General features: G+C 49.5%; 1 protein-coding gene across 5 annotated transcripts in view; it reads left to right on the top strand.

Moving 5' to 3' along the window:
• Positions 1-23,763, top strand: part of RNF213 (ring finger protein 213) — a 103,494-nt gene that overhangs the window by 39,417 nt on the left and 40,314 nt on the right. For all 5 annotated transcript variants that reach the window (XR_009347847.1, XM_059147724.1, XM_059147723.1 and 2 more), the window contains exons 18-29: positions 334-514; positions 7,202-7,375; positions 7,734-7,883; positions 10,375-10,964; positions 11,835-12,000; positions 12,976-13,193; positions 14,275-14,415; positions 14,531-14,695; positions 15,390-16,545; positions 17,689-17,882; positions 18,302-18,457; positions 19,013-22,606. Coding sequence is in view for 4 of the 5 variants with exons in the window: in XM_059147724.1 (XP_059003707.1) it covers positions 334-514; positions 7,202-7,375; positions 7,734-7,883; positions 10,375-10,964; positions 11,835-12,000; positions 12,976-13,193; positions 14,275-14,415; positions 14,531-14,695; positions 15,390-16,545; positions 17,689-17,882; positions 18,302-18,457; positions 19,013-22,606 (6,885 nt within the window). In the remaining variant the exon portion in view is untranslated. The remainder of the gene's footprint in view (positions 1-333; positions 515-7,201; positions 7,376-7,733; positions 7,884-10,374; positions 10,965-11,834; positions 12,001-12,975; positions 13,194-14,274; positions 14,416-14,530; positions 14,696-15,389; positions 16,546-17,688; positions 17,883-18,301; positions 18,458-19,012; positions 22,607-23,763) is intronic.

Below are 23,763 nucleotides of genomic sequence, written 5' to 3'. Positions count from 1 at the left end.
CTCGCGCTCGTCCGTCTGACGCGCAGCCGCGGCGTGGGGTCCTCCCCGGCTCCTCCTCTCTGGAGGACGCCGTCGTCCGTCACGGCGAGCGCGTGCTTCGCTCGGGCGGCTTCCCCCGGCAGCCTCCCGTCAGCGGACGACGGCCCGGTTCCTGCCGCAGCGAGGGCTTCCGGCCCGGGGCGGGGTGCGTCCGAGCGGGGCCGCCCGTCCGCGGGCTCCCCTGAGGTGGCGGACGGCGGGAGCAAGTCCCTGCTCTGCCGAAGGCTTGCGGCGCGCGGGCGACGGCCGGGCCGGCGCCGACCGGTCACGGCCCGCCGCGGCGTCCGCCCGCAGTCCCAGACCAGCGTGCTCGAGAGGATCTCCAGGCACGACCTGTGGAAGTTCGGCACCCTGGTGTCGGCCGTGATCACCAAGTCCTGGCCGCGACGCGACGGCGACGCCGCCGACGACCTGGACGCGGTTTTAAAGCACCTGCTCTTGTGTGAGGACATGAGGCATCTCTTCAAGCTGTGCGGTGCGTCTGCGGGGGGCGCGGGGACCCGGGGGCGGGTGGGGGCGGGGGCCGGCACCCCGCCGGGATGTTGGGTGGACGTTGGGCAAAGGGAGCGGCCGGGCCGCGGGAGGCCGAGGGGTTCGGGCCACCCGGCTCCGTGGGTCGGCGCCGGGCCGGGTCAGGCCGGGCTGCTGCGCCCAGCGGGTTCCCTGTCGCGTCCTGACGGACCCCGCGCTGCGCTGGGCTGTGATGGTCTCGCGCAGGCTCTTGGGGATCGCGATGAAGGACCCCAGTTCGAACCCCCGAGTGTCTGCGGGTAGAAACGCCTCGGTTTCCCGGGGTCAGCGACCCTGTCCCCTCCCGCGTGAACCGCGTCCGGCCAACGGCTCGGACCGTCCGTTTCTCCCGCCGTCACCCCACACTCTGGGCGTGGTTCGGATCGGGGAGCGTGAGGCCCGGACTGCCCCATAAACACCGTATTACAGTTCGTGAGTCCCCAGATGCGGGTTCGGGGAGCACTGGGTTTGGAGCTGCACGTCCCAGGGCGAAGATTCGGAGTCTCTGCGCGCTCAGAGCACAGGGACAGCCTGGAAAAGCCGAGCTCCTCGCCGGTGGCTGCGGCGCGGAGAAAATAAGATCATGGATGTGGGGGTTTATGGACATTATTGAAAGCGGACATTCTTTTTTTTTTTTTTTTTTAATAGACACTTCCGGTGTATCTGTACAGTGACAGGAGAATTGAGCAGAATGTACGGGGTTCACATACTTGTACTTCCCTGCCCCCACTCGCACAGCTTCTCCCGCTATTACTGTAAGGTTCTTCCGTGTCTTTTTGTGGCTCAGAGCAGCTTTGTTTTGTTGTTGTTGTTTACATGTTTTATTAACATATAACATCAGCCCCAGGGGTGCAGGTCTGTGAATCGCCAGACCTGCATGTGTGTCACCCTAGCACATGCCCTCGCCAATGTCCATCACCCCACCCCTCTCCCTGCCCCACTCCTGCCGGCAACCCTCAGTGGGTTTTGTGAGATGAAGAGTCTCTTACAGTTTGTCTCCCTCCCGATCCCATCTTGCTTCATTTATTCTTTTCCTACCCCAAAACCCCCTACATTGCATTTCTACTTCCTCATATCAGGGAGATCATATGAGAGTTGTCTTTCTCTGCTAGACTTATTTCACTAAGCATGATACCCTCTAGTTCCATCCACGTCGTCTCAAATGGCAAGATTTCATTTCTTCTGATGGCTGCGTAGTATTCCATTGTGTATATATACCACATCTTCTTGATCCATTCATCTGTGGATGGACATCTAGGTTCTTTCCATAGTTTGGCTGTCATGGACGTTGCTGCTATAAACATTCGGGTGCACGTGCCCCCTCGGATCACTACGTTTGTATCTTTAGGGTAAATACACAGTAGTGTAGTTGCTGGGTCGTAGGGTAGCTCCATTTTCAACATTTTGAGGAACCTCCATGCTGTTTTCCAGAGTGGTTGCACCAGCTTGCATTCCCACCAACAGTGTAGGAGGCTCCCCTTTCTCCGCATCCTCGCCAGCATCTGTCATTTCCTGACTTGTTGATTTTAGCCATTCTGACTGGTGTGAGGTGATATCTCACTGTGGTTTTGATCTGTATTTCCCTGATGCCGAGTGAGGTGGAGCACTTTCGCATATGTCTGTTGGCCATCTGGATGTCTTTGCAGAAATGTCTGTTCACGTCCTCTGCCTGTTTCTTGATTGGATTATTTCTCCTTTGGGTGTTGAGTTTGCTAAGTTCTTTATAGATTCTGGACACTAGTCCTTTATCTGATATGTCCTTTGCAGATATCTTCTCCCATTCTGTCAGTTGTCTTTTGGTTTTGTTAACTGTTTCCTTTGCTGTGCAAAAGCTTTTGATCTTGATGAAGTCCCAGTAGTTCATTTTTGCCCTTGTTTCCCTTGCCTTTCGCAATGTTTCTAGGAAGAAGTTGCTGTGGCTGAGGTCAAAGAGGTTGCTTCCTGTGCTCCTGTGTTCTCCTCAAGGATTTTGATGGATTCCTTTCTGACATTGAGGTCCTTCATCCATTTTGAGTCTATTTTCGTGTGTGGTGTAAGGAAATGGTCCAGTTTCATTCTTCTGCATGTGGCTGTCCAATTTTCCGAACACCATTTATTGAAGAGGCTGTCTTTTTTCCATTGGACATTCTGCTTTGTTGAAGATTACTTGACCATAGAGTTGAGGGTTTATTTTTGGAGGCTCTCTTCTGTTCCATTGACCTTTGTGTCTGTTTTTGTGCTAGTACCATAGTGTCTTAATGATGACAGCTTTGTAATAGAGCTTGAAGTCCGGAATTGTGACGCTACCAACTTTGGTTTTCTTTTTCAACATTCCTCTGGCTATTTGAGGTCTTTTCTGGTTCCATATGAATTTTAGGTTTATTTGTTCCATTTTTTTGAAAAACATTGATGGGATTTTGATAGGGATTGCATTAAACTTGTAGACTGCTTTAGGTAGCATAGACATTTTCACAATATTTGTTCTTCCAATCCATGAGCATGGAACATTTTTCCATTTCTTTGTGTCTTCCTGAATTTCTTTCATGAGTACTTTATAGTTTTCTGAGTACAGATTCTTTTCCTCTTTGTTTAGGTTTATTTCTAGGTGTCATGGTTTTGGGCAGAATTGTAAGTGGGATTGACTCCTTAATTTCTGTTTCTTCTGTCTGGTTGTTGGTGTAGAGAAATGCAACTGATTGCTGTGCATTGATTTTATATCCTGACATTTCACTGAATTCCTGTACAAGTTCTAACAGATTGGGGGTGTGGAGTCTTCTGGGTTTTCCTCATAAAGTATTATATCATCTGCAAAGAGTGAGAGTTTGACTTCTTTGCTGATTTGGATGCCTTTAATTTCTTTTTGTTGTGTGATTGCTGAGGCTAGGACTTCTAGTACTATGTTGAATAGCAGTAGTGATAGTGGACATCCTGACCTTAGTGGAAAAGCTTTCAGTTTTTCTCCATTGAGAATGATATTTGCGGTGGGTTTTTCATAGATGGCTTTGATGATTTTGAGGTATGTACCCTCTATCCCTACACTGTGAAGAGTTTTAATCAAGAAAGGATGCTGTATTTTGTCAAATGCTTTTTCAGCATCTATTGAGAGTATCCTATGGTTCTTGTTCTTTCTTTTATTAATGTATCATATCACATTGATTGATTTTGTGGATGTTGAACCAACCTTGCAGTCCTGGGATAAATCCTACTTGGTCGTGGTGAATAATCCTTTCAACGTACTATTGGATCTTATTGGCTAGTATCTTGGTGAGAATTTTCGCATTTGTGTTTATCAGGGATATTGGTCTGTAATTCTCTTTTTTGATGGGATCTTTGTCTGGTTTGGGGATCAAGGTAATGCTGGCCTCATAAAATGAGTTTGGAAGTTTTCCTTCCATTTCTATTTTTTTGTAACAGTTTCAGGAGAATAGAAATTAATTCTTCTTTAAGTGTTTGGTAGAATTCCCCTGGGATGCCATCTGGCCCTGGGTGCTTGTTTGTTTGGAGACTTTTTTTTTTTTTTTTTTAAAGATTTTATTTATTTATTTGACAGAGAGAAATCACAAGTAGATGGAGAGGCAGGCAGAGAGAGAGAGAGAGGGAAGCAGGCTCTCAGCAGAGAGCCCGATGTGGGACTCGATCCCAGGACTCCTGAGATCACGACCTGAGCCGAAGGCAGCGGCTTAACCCACTGAGCCACCCAGGCGCCCCTGTTTGGAGACTTTTGATGACTTCTTAAATCTCCTTACTGGTTATGGGTCTGTTCAGGTTTTCTATTTCTTCCTGATTGCGGTGTGGTAGTTTATACATCTCTAGAAATGCATCCATTTCTTTCAGATTGTCAAATTTGCTGGCGTATAGTTGCTCATAATATGTTCTTATAATTGTTTGTATTTCTTTGGTGTTGGTTGTGATCTCTCCTCTTTCACTCATGATTTTATTTATTTGGGTCCTTTGTCTTTTCTTTTCTTTCTTTTAAAGATTTTATTTATTTATTTGACAGAGACCACAAGTAGACAAAGAGGCAGGCAGAGAGAGAGGAGGAAACAAGCCTCCTGCCTAGCAGAAAGCCCGATGTGGGACTCGATCCCTGGAATCAGGACCTGAGCCGAAGGCAGAAGCTTTAATCTACTGATCCACCCAGGCGCCCCTCCTTTGGCTTTTCTTTTTGATAAGTCTGGCCAGGGGTTTATCGATCTTCTTAATTCTTTCAAAGAACCAGCTCCTAGTTTCTTTGATTTGTTCTATTGTTGTTGTTTTTTTGTTTTGTTTTCATTTGTTTGTTTGTTTTGTTTTCTGTTTCATAGATTTCTGCTTTGATCATTATTATTTCTCTTCTCCTGCTGGGTTTAGGCTTTCTTTGTTGTTCTTTTTCCAGCTCCTTTAGGTGTAGGGTTAGGTTATGTATTTGAGACCTTTCTTATTTCTTGAGAAAGGCTTGTATCGCTAAATATTTCCTCTCAGGACTGACTTTGCTATGTCCCACAGATTTTGAACCATTGTGTTTTCATTATCATTTGTTTCCATGAATTTTTTCAATTCTTCTTTAATTTCTTGGTTGACCCATTCATTTTTTAGAAGGATGTTGTTTAGTCTCCATGTATTTGGGTTCTTTCCAAATTTCCTCTTGTGATTGAGTTCTAGCTTCCGAGCATTGTGGTCTGAAAATATGCAGGGAATGAACCCAATCTTTTGGTACTGGTTGAGACCTGATTTGTGACCTAGGATGTGATCTATTCTGGAGAATGTTCCATGTGCACTCGAGAAGAATGTGTATTGTTGCTTTGGGATGCAATGTTCTGAATATATCTGTGATGTCCATCTGGTCCAGTGTCTCATTTAAGGCCTTTATTTCCTTGTTGATCTTTTGCTCAGATGATCTGTCCATTTCAGTGAGGGGGAGGTGTTAACTTCTTCTACTATTATTGTATTTTGTTGATGTGTTTCTTTGATTTTGTTACTAATTGGTTATATAGTTGGCTGCTCCCATGTTAGGAGCATAGATATTTAAAATGGTGAGATTCTTTTGTTGGGCCTATTGTAGTGATTCCGCCTGCCGAGGCGAGGCGGAATTGTGCCACCGTCGCCAGGGGCGGGGCTAAGTAATCCGCTTGGGTTCGCTTTTGTTGCCTGAAAGCTTCCTGGCGAGCTCTGGAGGACTGGAATGAAAGTGGAGGCCTCCCAGTCTCTGGCCCTGAGGAGCCGAGAGCTCAGGGCCCCACTTGTCAGTGCGCCCCCAGAGAAAAGCGCTCAATCACTCCTGTCTCCCTGGCCTCCGGCTGCGCTCCCAAGCTCACGCAGCCCATGACCAAGCGTCTCTGTCTCTGGCACACAGCCCTTCCTGGAGTCTCCAAACCCAGCAGATCCCTGCTGATCTTCCAGGGGGTATCCCCGGATCTGCCACTTGTTGGGGTCCCTGCTCAAGGAGCAGTGGCCTGACTGTGCCATGGATCACAGTTTAAGATAACCCTAAGCTGAGAGCTCACTCCTTGTCTCTGTCTCTGTCTCTGTAGCCGGCTTCCCCACTCTAATACCTGCGAGCTCTGCGACTCTAAGACACTCCTGATCCTTCTGTGACCCTGCGGGACCTGAAACCACACTGTGCACACGTGGGCTAACCCTGGCTTAGCCTCTGGAGCGATGTCCCTCAGTGGAGCAGACTTTTAAAAAGTTCTGATTTTGTGTTCCTTTGCTCCACTGGTTGCCGGGAGCCGGTCCCTCCTCCTGTGGTCTATCTTCCCGTCACTTTGGATTCATTTCTCCGCTGGTCCTACCTTTCAGAAGGTGTCAATTTTCTGTTTCTAGAATTGCTGCTCTTCTTATTTTCGATCTCCTGTTAGATTTGTAGGTGTTTGGAACGGTTTGATATACTATCTAGTTCAATTTCCTGCTACCTGATGTCATCTCAGCCTGCTACTCCTCCATCAGCACCTTTGTTTTTATCACCAAATAATATTCCATAGTCTGGATGGACCACGGTTTGTCCATTCATCTACTGAAGGACATCTTGGTGCTGCTTCCAAGAATTTGCAATTACAAACAAAGCTGCTTCATGTGATTTTAATGGCACAGAAAAATCTGGACTTTTCATCATGTCATACATCCCTAAAATTACTAGGAGGGAAGGCCTCTGGTGGTTGAATTAAATGTATTTTAAAAATCTGTTTTCTAGATTGTTCTTAAAATTCAAATTCAAAATTTTGTGAGAAAGCCAAGATGTGCCAGAATCAAATCCTGACATTGATGTATCTCTGTTTCCATATGCTATGAAAACACTCCCTTAAAACCATCTGGGTCACCCTTGCTGAGTGCGAGTACAGCCACTCTTCCCCTGGATGGATTCTCAAGATGGGGGCACATAGAGGAGACAGTGGTTTAAGAATGATATTAGCATACTGAAGGGGCCCAGGTTTTAAAACCCAGAGCAACGTGGCTCTCCTGGCTTATCGCCACCATGAGAGGAATCCTTCATGATCAAGGTCATTTGGGAAGCCTTCCAGGCAGCAGCAGAATTGGGTGAAGGGAGAAGCACGTCTGAAACACAGAATGACCTTCACTTGTCCCTTGTGGACGTGGGGGCAGGTCAATGAGGAGGCTGTTGGGGACCCCCGTGCTTCGTAGAGTTGGGAGGAGAAGCAGGCGTTCACTGTTTGAACTTTGTTCTCCACCTGATCAGGAACTGATGAGAAGATATTAGCCAATGTTACTGAGGACGGCAAGAGGCTGTTGGCTATTGCCGACTCTGTGTTCACAAAAGTCAGTGAGGACCTCCTGAACGGCACCATTTTAATTGGGCACCTGGAGCTCATCACGAAGCACTCAGATCAGTTTCTGGACATCTGGCAGATAAGTGAGTACCTGGGTGGGGTCTGGGCTTCAGGTTAGTGGGCAATGATTGCACTTTCCCATGTATTTTGTAGGGGGATGACCCTAGTCATCTTTACAATGAGTGGCTCTTCCTGTCAGTAAGTGGGGAGATTATGGTTTCGAAGCCTCCGGAAAACGATGGGAAAGTGCTAGCATGGTGACTTCGTAAGACCCGGCCTGTCGCTCTCCACGCAGCCGAGCTCATAGGCATCTTTCCTGTGTGGCTGTGCACACAGCCCCCAGGTCCCTCACTGCAGCCGTGAACGTGGAGCATCTTCAAAGGACAGTTGCAAGGACAAGGCTCTGCTTGTTTGTTCTGTTGAGTTACTTTTCTCTTCCAGAGAAAAAAGATCTTTTGCCCCAAGAGAAAAAGCACGACGTGAAGGAGGTGCTGGACTGGAGAAAGGATGAGCTGAATTTTCTGAAGCAAGAGAAGGAATACGTGGACAGTCTCCTGAGGTTGTGTGAGCAGGTGAAACATCTGGTAAAAGGTGATACTCCTAAGTGTTTACACAAATGACATTGAGGGGGCCCTGGGAGAGGGGGTCGGGGTGGGGAGAGTAAACTCGAGTCCCACGGCAGCCTCGGGAGGCAAGTCACACACGCCTCCTTAATTCTTTTTGGGATTTCTACCCGTGCTTCCACATGGTGTGCTTAGACCCCCCCTTCACCATTCAGGCTGAAGCATCAGCTCCTGTGGAACAGTTGGCCTGGGTCTCTATTTCTCTAGACACACCCCTTCCAGCCTCCCTCTGTTCCTAGTCCTGTTAGGATTTCAATGAGATCACCACTCAGGCTTCCATGATCACATCTGTGTAAATACACTGTTCACAACCAAGCTGTGAAATAGACCATCATTGTTTTCTCTTTCTTGCACCAGCTTTGTTGTCTCTGGAGTTACACTTCTCATTTTCTCCTGTGCTTTGTTTTCAGTGTGTTTGTTTTCATTCAACCCTGGGCTCTTTACCAACTGTCTGAATTTCCTCACAAAACAATCAGTTAGATCTTCTGGACGGATTCTCCCCAGACTGCAGGGCTGTAATTCTAGAATCTTATTTTGCCATCCTAGGGGTTTCCTTTATGTGTCTCCCAAGTTAGATCTATTTCCCAGACCCTGTGATTCCCCTGTCTCTCATGTTTGTGTTTTAGTCGAACGAGTTCTCTGTTCCCTGCTCACCCCCGAGAGAGGAAACACATCTCGAATCCTTGTACATCTGAGGATGTCTGCCCTTGCACCAGGGTAACTGCTGGCCTGGTGGAATTACACAGCAGAAATCCAGCAGGATCTCGGATGTGTTCCTGCACCGTCCTGGCCACTGTTGAGAATTCAGATGTGAATCTCACTACTGATCCTGTGTGTGTGCCATGCGTACTCTCTCTGGAGGCTCTCCAGATCTTTTTGGCCCAACTCTTCTGCAAGTTCATAATGATGTGCCTTGGTCAGGGTTGGTTTACGTCTACCACATTGAGCATAAAGGGTGGGTCTTTCTGGTCCAGAAATCCACGTTCTTGACTCCTGGGCAATTCTCCTGAGTTATTTAAGTGGTTAGTTTTTCTCTGAGGAAAATGTACATCGTTGGGTGCTTGATCTCACAGGGCGGCCATCAGACTTCCCTAAACTTCCTCTTCTGTTGCCTGTCTCTTTGGTCTCTGCCGTGCTTTTGGAGAGATTTCTACAACTTAACCATCAACCCTTGCATTGTGTTTTTCGTTTCACTTCACACGAATATTTGATTTACAGGAACAGCTTTTTCTCTCAATGACCTTTCTTTATACTACCCTGCTCTTGTTCACAACTGCAGTGTCTTGCTTTTCTGAGATTATTGACAATTTTGGTTTAGAGGTCTTCCTTGTCATCGTCGTCCTTTTTCTTTTTCTTTTTAAGATTTATTCATTTGTTTGAGAGGGAACAAGTGGGGGGAGGAGTAGAAGGAGAGAGAGAGGATCCCAAGCACGTCTGCTGAGTGCAGAGCCGATGTGGGGCTAGATCTCAGGACTCTGAGATCATGACTGGAACTGAAACCAAGAGTTGGAACTCAACTGACTGAGCCACCCAGGCACTCCTAGTGGTTTTCCTTGTCTTTTACTCCCAGAGCGTCTAGTTTCCTTCAAGCCTTCTTGATGTTGCTATGTTTTCATGTCTGTCTTTCACATGAAAGGTTTACCACATATGTCTGGGAATTACTTTGTTCTCTGTTTGGAGAGGGGAACTCAGCAAATCCATGGAAGACCCTGAGGGTGGTGCCACTGGTCCTGTGGTGGACACGTTAGGTCTTCTCTGGGGCTGGCCAGCCCTGTGGTCCCCAGCTTGGTGGCCCCAGAGCGCCTTCCACATTAGCAGCTGTCACTTGCTAGGGTGGAAGGAGTGGCCGGCCTGCTATCTAGAACGGGGTGGGCAAGAAAGTCGGACCTCTTCTCCAGCCTTTCAAGCCAGACCTTCTCACTTCTCACCAGCTCCCCACCTCCAGCGGCCATAAGACCAGTGTATATGTTGCTGGAAATCCTGTGGCAGGAGCCTGGCTGACTCCTGGCCTCCCCGCTGTGGATTGGGGTTCCATGCCCTGGGGCCCAGCTTGACCTTCACCACGCTGCACATCTACTTTACGACTCCTTCCCTGCTCTGGCTGTCATCTCGTTTTCTGCTCCTCCCTGCCCAGCCCATTTATGACTTTTCCAAGGCCATGTCTGTTCTGGCCCTGGAGTACAGGATGCGGGGAGTGAGTGAAGCAGGCAACGTCCACACTGTCATCCCTGCCCAGGAAAGACCATGCTTGCTTTGTTGTGAAAATTCACGAGCAAACAGGGAATGGGGTAGGGTTTGGCAGACACACAGATGGGTTCTTAGTGAGGAAGAACGCCAGCAAATGTGCTTGTGTGAGTTTTCTTAGGAGCAGTGAGGAGGACAATAAATATGGGTAAAATAAAATAAAATGGTGTGGTGAGTAGAGGTTTGACTTCTGACTTTCCTTTATGGTTTCAAAGTGGATCTGGAAGAGATGGAGGAAAGACACTTAGAAGATCTCAGCAGGAAAAGACTGAGTGATGCCGTGACAGTGAGGCTGTCCCTTAGCTCCCCGGATGTGAAGAAGGCAACACATTACGACCTGAGCCCCCAAGTCCAAGAGATGGCTGAAAAGGTGGACCAGCTCAAGAAGAGCCACATCTTCCAGGTCTTCTGGGAAGACACAGCAGAAATGCTGAGCGAGCCCGGGGAAGAGCTGGAAAGTCCGATTCTTCAGGCTGAGGAGGCATATAAATATCTGTATCTCCCTTGTTTCGAGAAGTTGATGAGTCTGTATGAGGATCTGAGGGCAGGAGAGATCACTTTTCAGGAGGTTGACACCATATTCAAGGATTTTGTGAATAAGTATAGCCAGCTCGCCATCGACCTCAAGACTATGTGTGTTCTGGACCCCAGCGACCAAGGGGACTGGATCAGGTGTCGAGTTGAGCAGATCAGAGAGTACCATCACCTGCACCAGGCTGTTGGCTCAGCCAAGGTCATTTTGAAGGTCAAGGAGAATTTGGGCCTGACCGGTGACTTCAGTGTTCTGTACACTTTGTTAAACTTTGTAAGTTTTTTACCAGGGACCCATAGGGTGGGGGTGGGAGCTCCCATGGGCTCTCCGGGTTCTGGAAGCCAGACAGGATGGTTTCACGGCCTCCCCCAGGAATTCTTGTTTGCATTTCACCTGATGCCTGATCATGCCCAGGGCTTCGCTCTCACCTGCTTATAAATGTCAGGAGTGCTCCTGGCAATTGCGCATTTTCTTAGGCTGGCGTGAGAGTTGAGAGTTTGGGAATGGGCAGTGACCCTCTTTTGGTAGCCAGGCATTAGGATAGGGTCATCTGGTCTCATCAGGTTAGAGTGTGGGGAGGCAAAAGAAGGGTTTGTTCTGGTCCCCTCTTTTTGCACATTTGACAGAGCTGGCAAGGGGTAGTGCACGGTGAGCCATCTCTGCTGTGCTGAAGAAGCAGGTGCTTTGTTTTGTGTTTCTTCAGGCGGGCATTTACAAGGCAGCCCATGATCTGTGGTACGACAGAGACACTTACAAAGATGATGAAAATTAAGCACAAAATTTGGAATTATGCACACTTAGCCTTGGCTCCCAGCAGCGTGTTCTCAAATAGGTCTCTGCTCTGGGCCTTCATTTCTTTACCGATAAAACAGGAAAAGTAGCAATGTGCACTGGCAGAGTTCTTGTGTAAGTTGCTTCGTGGAGTGCCAGGTACAGAGGAATAGTAGTTATTAGGGATCGATGGGAAGGTGGCAGTGAGGGCTCTAGTGTCCCTACTTCCCGTCAGGAGCTTCATGCACCTGCCTTTAGCTGCTTCAAGTCCAAGAAGGGCAGATTGGGGCCTTTGGGATGGTTGGCGCCACTGTTTGGACTCTAGGGTTCCAGGTAACCAGGTTCAGCTCACAGTAGAGCTCTGTCTTGCAGACTGACAACTTCGACAACTATTGCCATGAGAAGCTGGACCAGATCAGCGAGGAGCTGATCCATGCCAAAAAACTGCTGCAGGACATCAGTGAGACCCGGTGCCAGTGTCTCCATGAGCTGTCCCTGAGCAAGGAGTTCATCCGCTGGGTCCAGGAGGCTCTCGGAGGTACAGCTGGTCATTGAGGTTGCTGGGAGGAGGGAGAGAGCGTTAAGATGGCTCATGGGAGGCTTTCATAAATTCACGGGCAGTCCCTTTGCTGGGACACATGCTGTGTAAAGAACAGACACGCCGTCGGCGTCTCTTCAGGAGATGTGCCGTGCTTGCCTCATCCATGATGCGTCACGGCAGTATTTCATTAGTTCTGGCATTAAAACTATTTCCTTCACTGCTTTTTGCCCTTGCTCTGGAGGCTTGCTGTAAATAGTTGGATATCATTTTCATACAAATTTACCCTCTTTAGCTTTTTCCTGTGGTTGATTTAAACTAGAAGATAAGATAAGCTCTTGTCAACAGAAGAGATTTCATTACATCAGCTCATTGGTGTTCCCTGCATTTCCCTTTTTGGCCAAGAGCTTGGAAGCCTTTTTTGCTGTGTGGCTTAGGTGCCTCTGGCGGAGGGGATGCATGGAGGGGGGAAGGAGAGGGGAGGAAGGTAGGTGGAGGAAGCAGGAAAGGGGCGGCAGCAGCTCTGGTGTGCAGGACAGGTGCTCATCTGGGTGCTTAGTACTCTCAATGGGGGGCTCCTTGGCCCACTCCGATGCACATCCTTTGATTAGTAAGTAGTCCAAAGAGAATTAGCTTCATTTCTTTATAGTTAACTGGCAACATTGTATTTACCAGGTGAGCCCATTTCTTTTTATATTAAATAGTGATGTTGTGTGGATTATACACGACAAAGTGCATGGAGGCCTTGTGCCATGTCTGGATGTTGTTGTTGCTCCATAAGGCTAGATGTTGACCAGTGGTGTCAACATCAACAGTAAAAGAAACGTGGCCCCAGATTTGTACTAAAAGCAAAAAGTGGATTAGACCCTAAAAACCCATCACTATCCATTTATAGCCTAAGTGTTCTTGTTCAAGGTCTGAGTGTGGGATCGTCCTAGAGCCCTCGGGCACTCACCTGTCTCTCCTCACCCCAAGGCATCAACGAACTAAAGGTGTTTGTGGATCTCGCCTCAATCTCTGCGGGGGAGAATGACATTGATGTGGATCGGGTAGCCTGCTTCCACGACGCCGTGCAGGGCTACGCGTCGCTGCTGTATAAGCTGGATGTGAGTGCAGGATTTGAGGAGTTCATGATGCATCTTGAAGAACTGTGGAAGGCTCTGGAGAATGACCTGCACCTGCCCCGTAAACTGGTAAGTCTTCTTTCTGGCTTCATCTTAGCACACGAAGCTGTGCACAGGGTCTCATTTGGCATCACAAGGGGCAGGACTACAGGTCACCCCCACCTGTGTGGTCCATGTTAAAATGATGTTTGAGACCAGTTTTCCTTCATATGTGGAACTGTTTTCTTTTCCTTGTTATGGTAGATAGAAAGTGGGATTCAAAATTTCATGTAAATAAGAGCAATTTCCATTGTGCAAAACACACATGGAAAAAAGACTGATCTATGACCCGTGTTTTCTTCTGAATGGTGATAACTGTTACTTTTTACTGTATGTTTCTTGGTTCTTTCCACGTTTCCCACAATTGGCATGAATTCAGTTTCTTTCAATAATCTCTCCACCCAACATGGAGCATGAACTTGGGGCCCTGAGATCAAGAATTGCATACTCCCCCGACTGAGCCAGACAGGCACCCCTGTAAATTCATCTTTTTTTATCAGAGAAACGAATGAATGTGTTAGTGTAAGTAAACCATTTGCACTGGGGTCCACACAGACCCATACCGTTTCACGTGGCTGGTGCACAGAGGTGACGTCCCGCCAGATCTGCCAGAGGGTGAGGGCGGAAAGGAGCAACAGAGGACCAGGCACAGGGGAGCTCCGCTTCTGCTGCTGGAAGCTTACATCTGAACAGAAGTCTTTGCTGTAATCTCTCCCAGGGCTTCTATTTGGACCTGGGGTCCCCAGAAGCACACTTAGAATGTAAGGCCACACTGCTGTCCTCTATCCAGCAGTACCCCCACCTGGGGGCCTGGCAGCATGAACCCCCTCACTGTTCTGTCCATGTGCCCCCATGTGTTAGCCAGGGCACTGGCCATTGATCCTCACCAGACAGCCTGTTACATAAAGGGCAACACCATGAGATAGTGACCGAGAGGGCTAAGTGAGAGGGCAGTGGGCGAGGAAGGCCTCCCCTGCGGAAAGGACATGGGGAGGAGATGGAAGCAGATGGGGAGGGGGAACTTGCCCCATGGGGAGCAGAGACGGAGCCACAGGAAGAAGAGAAAGAAGGTTGCTCATACCGTGGCCTATTTCCCCTCCTGTTCCAACAGCATGACTCTGCCAGGAACTTGGAGTGGCTGAAAACTGTGAAGGAAAGTCACGGGTCGGTAGAACTTTCCTCCCTGTCATTGGCAACAGCCATCAATGACAAAGGCGTCTATGTGATCAGGGCCCCCAAGGATAGCCAGAAGGTGAGCCACCCTGAGTCCTGACACAGCTGTCAGTGGTGTGTTCAGGCTGCTGCAAGTTGGGGTGAGGGTGGGGTTCTTCCAGAAAAGTGACCTCTAAGCATGCACGGTTCCGTAGATCTCCCCAGATACAGTTCTACAGTTGCTTTTGCCCGAGAGCCATGGAGACCCTGAGGAGGTACGAGTCTACTCTTTGGAAGACCTCAAGGAGCTTTTGAATAAATTGATGCTGATGTCTGGGAAGAAAGATCACAGGAATGTTCAAGTAGAGGTATTTTCTAAGGTGAGGACTTGTGATGACGTTGGCACCAAGCAGATGAGCTCATCTTTGGGCAGAGGACTGTCACTGCCCAGTAGCCAGAGAAAGAAGGGTTTGATTTTGGATTAGTTGATAGGAAGCACTCTGCTTCAAATCCACGGAGCGGGGAGCCAGCATGTCTGCAGAATGAAGTCACCCCAATTCCTGACCCCAAGAAATGCCTGAGCTCCAACGGGCCCTTTGGTCGGTAGTCCCTTCTTAAGATGCACAGACCGAATTGTTCTTAATCCTCGACATTATAGAGGAGATAACTCCATGGATAGGTCTTCGTTTACTCTAGAAATCAGCAAGAACATGCAAAGACTTAAAGATTTAGCTAGTCATTCTTCATTGAAATTAAAAGTAACCATGTTGATAAAGGAATATCTCTGTACATAACCGGCTCTGGACTTTGTTACCGGTGTTTTCTTTCAAGGTCACTTGTACTTTATGATGACATCCTTTAGCCTTATCAGAGAGTCCTGTGGGAGGCTGATGATGTTAATCAGGAAATAAGGCCTCTGTGATTACCCCGTGTGCTCAAGGCCACATAGGGAACCAGTGGAAAGACATGAACCCAAGTACTTCAAGTTATATTTCTGTTTGGGTCATTCTGGACAATTATGTGACCTGACATGCTCTGTGATGTCTGCCTCCTGTCTGGTTCCGTGTGCTACAGGTGTTCTGCAACGTGCAGCGGCTTGTCCAGGCCTTCATAGACCTTTACTGTGCTGGCAACATGCTGTTCAGGGCCTGGGGTGCCGAGGTATACTGCTCCCCACAGCACAGTGTCTCCATTCGAATGGATTTCTGCTTGGAGCCCATAAGCCCTCTCAGGGGCAGTGGGCCGGTGGCCACGCTGTTGGAGGCCGTCAGCAGAGAGATGGAGCATTTCCTGGATCACTGGAAGAGCTTCGTGGCAGAGAAGCGGACCAAGTACTTTTATCTCAACTACTACACTGCCGAGCAGCTGGTGTACCTAAGCACAGAGCTCAAGAGACAGACGCCCAGCGATGCTGCTGTCACCATGCTGTCCTTCATCAAAAGTGACTGCACCCCGACAGATGTTGCGAAGGCCCTCGAGGCGCCCAATGGAGACGCTGCCAGGCACCACGAGAGGACAGTAGTAGAGGAATTGCGGCGGATGCTCCTGCGCGAGTTCAGCCTGGTGGGCAAGCTGAGGGCCGTACTGGAGCAGTCCATGGCATGCATGAGTGCCTTCCTGCCTCACTCGCTGGACCTGGAGACCCTCGGCCGCTGTCTGGCCCACCTGGACTGGACGAGTGGACGTGCCGTGACGCGGTTCCTCCCCAACGGCCTGCACATCGGCCAGCCCAACCTCCTCGTCTGTGGCCACTCTGAGGTGCTGTCGGCCGCACTGGCTATCTACATGCACACCCTGCATCAGCCACTGCCCACCTTTGACGAGGTACTGCTCTGCACTCCGGGAACCACGTTTGAGGAAGTGGCCCTGCTCCTGCGCCGCTGCCTCACTCCAGGCTCCCGGGGACAGGGCGTCTATAGCCTGCTGTATGTGGACCTGCTGAGCTATGAGGTGGCCTGCCAGGTGGAAGCGCTTTTCCTGACCCTGTGCTCACAGCCACATCGGGATGACTTCCAGCTGGTGATGATCTGTGACTCTGAGCGGGAGCATTGCCACCTGCCCTCGGCCTTCAGCCAGTACAAGGTCCTTGTCACACCTCAGAAGCCCCTCCAGGATATCCAGGCCTACCTGGCTCGGCATTTCCAGGTCCCCAGGCACTTGCCATCAGCTGCCGATGTGTTCCGGGACCGGATGTGTGTGGGGATTGTGGCCTCCAAGCGAGCGGGCGTTGGTAATGACAGTTCCTGGGGTGGATGTGCCCCTTGGGTCCCAGGGACCATTTGATGTTCAGTGTTCAATGATGTACAAATGGCATGGGTTCCGATGCCATATTTTCCCATTTATATCCATTAAGTACATTAGGATGACATTCCCTATCCAGCAGGGGCAACTCAGGCAGAGCCCTCTATAGGAGGAAACTGAGCCTCAGGGAGGTTTTGATTCTTGGAAGCTGTCAATCAGGGCCCATGCTAGAATGCGACACCCTTTCTCCCTGGGTTTCAGGCTCAGGCGAGTCCAGGGAGCCAAGTCACCTTCCTCTAAACAGGCTTCTCTAAAGCTCCCTCTCTTTTATTTTATTTTATTTATTTATTTATTTATTTATTTGACAGACAGAGATCACAAGTAGGCAGAGACAGACAGGAGGAAGCAGGCTTCCCGCTGAGCAGAGAGCCCAATGCGGGGCTCGATGCCAGGACCCTGAGATCACTACCTGAGCCAAAGTCAGAGGCTTAACCCACTGAGCCACCCAGGCGCCCTGCTCCCTCTCTTTTAAACTCTGTTGGCCACTTCAGGGTTGATTTGGATCTTGAGAGCAGAGAGAGGTGTGATTGCTTTGTCTTGAGAAGAAATAGATGCCCCTTGACTTCCCTTCTCTTGACTTTATCCCCTTAACAGCACAACCTTCTCTGCATGGAAAACCTTTGCCTCCCCTCCCCCAGACACTGTCCTTTGACTCAGATGGCCACCATCCATTCCAGGGGATGCCAAGGATCTTGAGCAGGCAGCAGCAGGAAAATTTGAGGATTCCAAAGTGTATTCTTTACCATGGTGTTACATTGTGTCAGTTCTGAATTTCGCACAGAGAAATGACTTGTAATAAATCTGGATTCTCTTGTTCCTGGTCCACAGCCCTGGCACCTGATTTCCATATTTTATTTTATTTCATTGTTTTAAGATTTTGTTTATTTGAGAGAGAGCATGGAGGGAGGAGCAGAGGGAGAGGGACAAACAGACTCAGTGCCGACCGAGGAGCCTGATATGAGGCTCCATCCCAAGACCCTGGGATTGTCACCTGAGCAGAAATCAAGAGTCAAGACGCTTAACCCACTGAGCAGCCCAGGAGCCCCCTAATTTCCATATTTTAATGTTACAGGAAAGTCTCTCTATGTCCGGAGATTACATGGCAAATTGAAAATGCAGCTCGGAGGCAAAAAAGTGCCCCTGAAAGTGATCCGACTAATCGACGGTGAGGTAGATGAGAATCAAGTGCTGCAGTCCCTCCTGCCTTTCCTGAAGGCTGAGTACCAGACAGGACCTGTGATCTTCCACTTCGACGTGACCTCTTCAGTAAGTGCCCCAGGATTTCAGTTGATTGGCCGTGTCAGGAAAGACTCAGTCCCCATGTCTCACACTTCCTGCTTCTTATATAAAGAATTTCCTCTTTCGGGGCGCCTGGGTGGCTCAGTGGGTTAAAGCCTCTGCCTTCAGCTCAGGTCATGATCTCAGGGTCCTGGGACCTTGTGTTGGGCTCTCTGCTCAGCAGGGAGCCTGCTCCCCCCACCCCATCTCTGTCTGCCTCTCTGCCTACTTGTGATCTCTCTCACTCTGTCAAATAAATAAATAAATCTTAAAAAAAAAAAATTTCCTCTTTCTACATGATAGTCATTGTCGCTGTGTCCAAGGACAGAGCACAATGGTCCTCAGGGTTGGGAGACTGCATTGTCCTTTGAGTGAGTGCTTATACACCCAAGCAATTCTGTCTCTAGGTGCAGACTGGGCTTTGGGCGTTCATTTTCAAACTCTTCATCCTACGGTACTTAATGGATATAAATGGGAAAATATGGCATCGGAACCCATGCCATTTGTACATCGTTGAAACCCTGGAAAGGTCGCCAGCGCTGCCCAGGACACCTTCAAGACGGGTATGTGCCACAGATCCTTTTTATGCCAGCACAAACCACTTCTGCCTTAGCGAAGCCACTTTACAAGTACTTTTTGATAATGTCTGGAATAAAAATACTCTTACTAGTTAGGAGTATTAGAGTTTGATTTGGGATTGATGCTGTTTGTCTGAGTAAACGCTAGAGGTGCTCAGAACCCAGTAAATCCATCTGCTGGGCACACACAGTCTGTCCCTAATGCCATCTAAGATGGGAAGGAGACTTTTGTCACATATACTTCTTAACAGAAGGGAACTTTGTGCACATATGCACACGCATGTGCTTGGTAGAGACTTTGTTTCAGGAGGTTGTGTGATAAGGACCTGACTGTGGAACTGGTAGCTCCCATGATGCCCCAGTGATAGACAGTAGCCTGAGCACAAAGGAGTCTGCAGAAACCACTTTATGGAAAGTGGGATCTCCGAAAGGTTCTATACACTGCATGTATACAGCCGGTGTGGATCACGTGGAGGGTTAAAATGCAGATTTCTTAGGAAACGTAGTCATAACCATTTTATTCGTGTCTCCCCTTTCTAGAGTACACATACCCCCCACTTCAGTTTTCTCGATATCTTCCCAAGAGTCACCTGCCGACCTCCCAAAGAAGTGATCAACATGGAGCTGAATCCCGAAGAGAACTACAGTGATCCAGGGATGGATCAGAAAGCATTCCGCAGTGAAACTTTCCAGAGGCCTTATCAGTATTTGAAACGGTTCCATGAGAAACAAAACCTAGACATGTTTCAGTACCAGAAAGGCTCTGTGGAAGGCACTCCTGGGGAATGCCTCCAGTATTTCCTGATTTACTGCGGGTTGATAAATCCATCCTGGGCAGAGCTAAGGAACTTTGCTGGGTTCCTGAATTATCAGCTCAGAGATTGTGAGGCCTCCCTCTTCTGCGACCCACGCTTGATTGGAGACACACTGCAAAGCTTCAAGAACTTTGTGGTCACCTTCATGATCTTCATGGCAAGAGATTTCGCCACACCGACACTTCATACATCCGATCAGAGCCCTGGGACGAACACAGTCACCATGGATGGGGTGCCCGAAGAAGACCTAGCCCCTTTCACTCTCCGGAAGAGGTGGGAGTCAGAGCCTCACCCGTACGTGTTCTTCAATGGTGACCACACATCCATGACATTCATGGGCTTCCACATTGAGCCCAATAGGAGTGGCGGCCTTGACGCCATCGACCTCTCCAGTGGGAGAGTGATCAAGAAAGATGTCATGGGGATGGAACTGTACCGGGGGCTATTGCTTCAGAGGGTGCCCTTCAATGTTGACTTTGATAAGCTTCCAAGACTTGAGAAACTTGCAAAGCTCTGCCTGGTGTTGGGGATCCAGTGGCTCATGGACCCTGATGAAACCTATGAGCTCACAATGGACAATATGCTGAAGATCCTTGCCATCGAGATGCGGTTCCGGTGTGGGATCCCTGTCATCATCATGGGAGAGACTGGCTGTGGGAAGACCAGGCTCATTAAATTCCTCAGTGACCTGCGACGTGCAGGCACCAAAGCTGAAACCATGAAGCTGGTCAAGGTCCACGGAGGAACCACTGCAGAGATGATCTACTCCAAAGTGCGGGAGGCAGAGAAACTTGCTATGTACAATAAGGACCAACATCAGCTGGACACGATCTTGTTCTTCGATGAAGCCAATACGACAGAAGCCATAAGCTGTATCAAGGAAGTCCTATGTGATCGTACAGTGGGCGGCCAGCCCCTAGCCAAAGACTCGGGCCTGCATATCATAGCGGCCTGCAACCCTTACCGGAAGCACTCACAGGAGATGATCTGCCGCTTGGAGTCGGCCGGTTTGGGATACAGGGTCAGTGCAGAGGACACGGTGGAGAAGCTCGGCTCCATCCCCCTGAGGCAGCTGGTGTACCGAGTGCACGCTCTGCCGCCTAGCCTGATCCCGCTGGTGTGGGATTTCGGACAGCTGAACAACACTGCCGAAAAGCTCTACATCCTGCAGATTGTGCAGAGGCTGGTGGAGGCCATCAGCTTAGATGAAAGCGAGACTCGCGTGATCACAGAAGTGCTCTCTGCCTCTCAGGCCTTCATGAGGACGAGAGTGAACGAGTGCAGCTTTGTCAGCCTCAGGGATGTGGAGCGCTGTGTCAAAGTGTTCAGATGGTTTTACGACCACAGTGTGATGCTCCTGTCAAAGCTGGAGTCCTTTCTCCAAGAGTCCGACGTGGAGAGAGATCCTGTCCTCTGGTCCCTGGTGCTGGCCCTCGGGGTGTGCTATCATGCCTCTTTAGAAGAGAAGGAATCGTACTGGAGAGCCATTTGCAGTCTCTTTCCAGAACCATATAACGACAGCAAGATTGTTCTGGAGGAGATTGCTCAAACACAGAGTCTTTTTCTAAATGGTGTGTCTTTAAGGAAAACCATCGCTAGGAACTTGGCTTTGAAGGAGAATGTCTTCATGATGGTTATCTGCATTGAGCTGAAGATTCCCCTCTTCCTGGTGGGGAAGCCCGGCAGCTCCAAATCTCTTGCCAAGACCATTGTGGCAGATGCCATGCAAGGCCCGGCAGCTCACTCGGACCTCTTCCGGAACCTGAAGCAGGTCCATCTGGTATCATTCCAGTGCAGCCCACACTCTACTCCTCAAGGCATCATAAGCACCTTCAGGCAGTGTGCCCGCTTCCAGCAGGGAAAGGACCTAGAGCAGTACGTTTCTGTGGTGGTGTTGGATGAGGTTGGACTGGCAGAAGATTCACCTAAAATGCCCTTGAAGACTCTGCACCCCCTGTTGGAATATGGGTGCATTGAAGACGATCCTGCCCCCCACAAAAAGGTTGGCTTCATAGGCATCTCCAATTGGGCCCTGGACCCTGCCAAGATGAACCGGGGTATTTTTGTGTCCCGTGGCAGTCCCAACAAGAAGGAGCTCATAGAGAGCGCCAAGGGGATTTGCTCCTCAGAGCCCCTCGTTCAACAAAGAATCCAAGGCTACTTTGCACCCTTTGCCAGAGCCTATGAAACAGTGTGTGAGAAGCAAGACAAGGAATTCTTTGGGCTCCGTGACTACTATAGCCTCATCAAAATGGTCTTTGCCAAGGCAAAATCTTCTAATAATGCACCCTCCCCGCGGGATATTGCACAGGCTGTCCTTCGGAACTTCAGTGGCAAAGATGACATCCACGCTCTGGACATTTTTACAGCCAGTTTGCCTGAGGCAAAGTGTTCAGAAGAAGTCAGCACCATGCAGCTGATCCGGGAGAACATGTATAGTGACCTTCAGAAGGCGTCGGGCAAGGAGCTAGACGGCTCAGAGTCCCGCTACCTGCTTGTGCTGACCAGAAACTACGCGGCCCTGCAGGTCCTGCAGCAGACATTCTTCAAGGAGGACCGGCAGCCAGAGATCATTTTTGGTTCCAGCTTTCCCAGGGACCAGGAGTACACCCAGGTCTGCAGAAATATCAACCGAGTAAAGATCTGCATGGAAACAGGCAAGATGGTGGTGCTGCTCAACCTGCAGAGCCTGTACGAGAGCCTCTACGACGCACTCAATCAGTACTACGTCTACCTCGGAGGCCAGAAGTACGTGGACCTTGGTCTGGGGACCCATCGGGTCAAATGTCGGGTTCACCCAGACTTCCGCTTGATAGTCATTGAAGAGAAAGACGTTGTCTACAAACATTTTCCCATCCCTCTCATTAACCGGCTGGAGAAACACTATCTGGATATCAACACTGTTTTGGAAAGATGGCAGAAAAACATCGTGGAGGAGCTCAAGAGCTGGGTGGAGAGATTTGCAGATGTGAAACCGAACCCATTTGTAGCTGAACACAAGTACAGCCCTTCTGAAGTCTTCATCGGCTACCACCCGGACGCGTGTGCCTCTGTGGTGCTCCAGGTCACCGAGAGGCTGGGGCCCAGGATTTTGACTGATGAACTGTACCAGAAGGTGTCTGAGGAGGCCAAATTGATTCTGCTGGGTTGTGCCACGCCAGACGCCGTGATTCGGCTGGGAGCTACCTCCCTGGGCCTGTTTGCCGCACAGTCCCTGTCTCGAGAATACTACCACAGGCAGCAGCATAACTGCTTTGCAGACTTCCTTCAGGCCCAGCTTCGCACAGTGGATCTGGGGCACCGTGTCACCTTCACAGAGGTGATGATAATTTTATCTTTGTTTTCTTTCCGAGGCCTTGCATCCCTAGTTTCTAGAATTCAGGATTCTTTTCTAGTCGGTGTACAGGATTTAGAAATTGACGTGTTTGGACTTTAGTTTCTCTCCGTTAAGTGCAAAGAAACCCAGACGCTCACAAAAATTCAGTCAGAGCAGGTTTGGAGGGCCAGTTTCTGTGCAAAGCTCTGTGTCCAGCTCTGTGTAACATTGTGTCCAGTGCCCACTTCAACTAACAAAGTGAATGCGTCAGCACCGTTCTTGGCCTTGGTCCGCATACAGTGTAAGACTCATGAACGTGTGCCGTTGGCATCATACCACAGGGCTATCTGTAGGGGCAGAATGGAGAAATGCACATCAGGGTATGAGGTCAGAGGACCCTCCAGCCAACTGTGAAATGCGGCTGAGGAAGTGTTATGGGTAGAGGTCCCTACTGGAGCAAAGGTGTCAAGGTGCAGGAAAGAAGTGCCATCTGTGCAGGAAACCAGGAACTGGCTGCTGTGTAGTGTGGAGCTTGAGGGTGCAGGGGCCAAGAGTTGGGGATGACATGGCCCTGCAGAGCCTTCATGGAGGGTCCTCTTCGTGGTGCTGATGAGGTGGGTCTGCTGTCGAGAGGGCAGAGAGAGGAATGCATATGGAGATGTGTCCGGTTGCCTGGGAGAGGGAGAAGGCCTGATAAAAGACTATCATAGGAAGGACAGGTAGGGAGGCTGCTGAATCAGTTCAAAGTAGAGCCGCTGCTGGACGGAGCTGGGAGATAGCACGTGAACTGGCAGAGCTACTGACTGATGCCATCTGGGGGCTCTGGAAGACGAAGGGGTCTAGGGACTTCCAAGTCATCCAAGGAAGACTTCCTGCATCTTCCTTGGATGACTGGAGGTTTGGTTAATTACAAACCAGGAATGAGCAATCCTCTGGGATTCAGGCAGACTCGTCTGTCATGCAGGTGGACATGGGAATCAGAAGCTCAGTGGCAGGGCTGTCCCGGAGTTGGGGGTTCCGGAGCTGTGATAGCTGCATGCCCATAAGGAGTGTTTTGGTTTGCTCTGGGTGGGGACTGGGGGGTGGTGATCCAGGGTTACAGGAGAATTGGTCATAACTTGGGGGGAGAAAGGGCCCCAGCTAGCTGCACTCCATCCGGA

The sequence above is a fragment of the Mustela lutreola genome, chromosome 15 (genome assembly GCF_030435805.1).
Source record: "Mustela lutreola isolate mMusLut2 chromosome 15, mMusLut2.pri, whole genome shotgun sequence".
In the NCBI taxonomy this organism is placed as follows: domain Eukaryota; kingdom Metazoa; phylum Chordata; class Mammalia; order Carnivora; family Mustelidae; genus Mustela; species Mustela lutreola.
The sequence above is the reverse complement of the archived record's forward strand: the minus strand, read 5'-3'. Positions and strand labels throughout refer to the sequence as shown.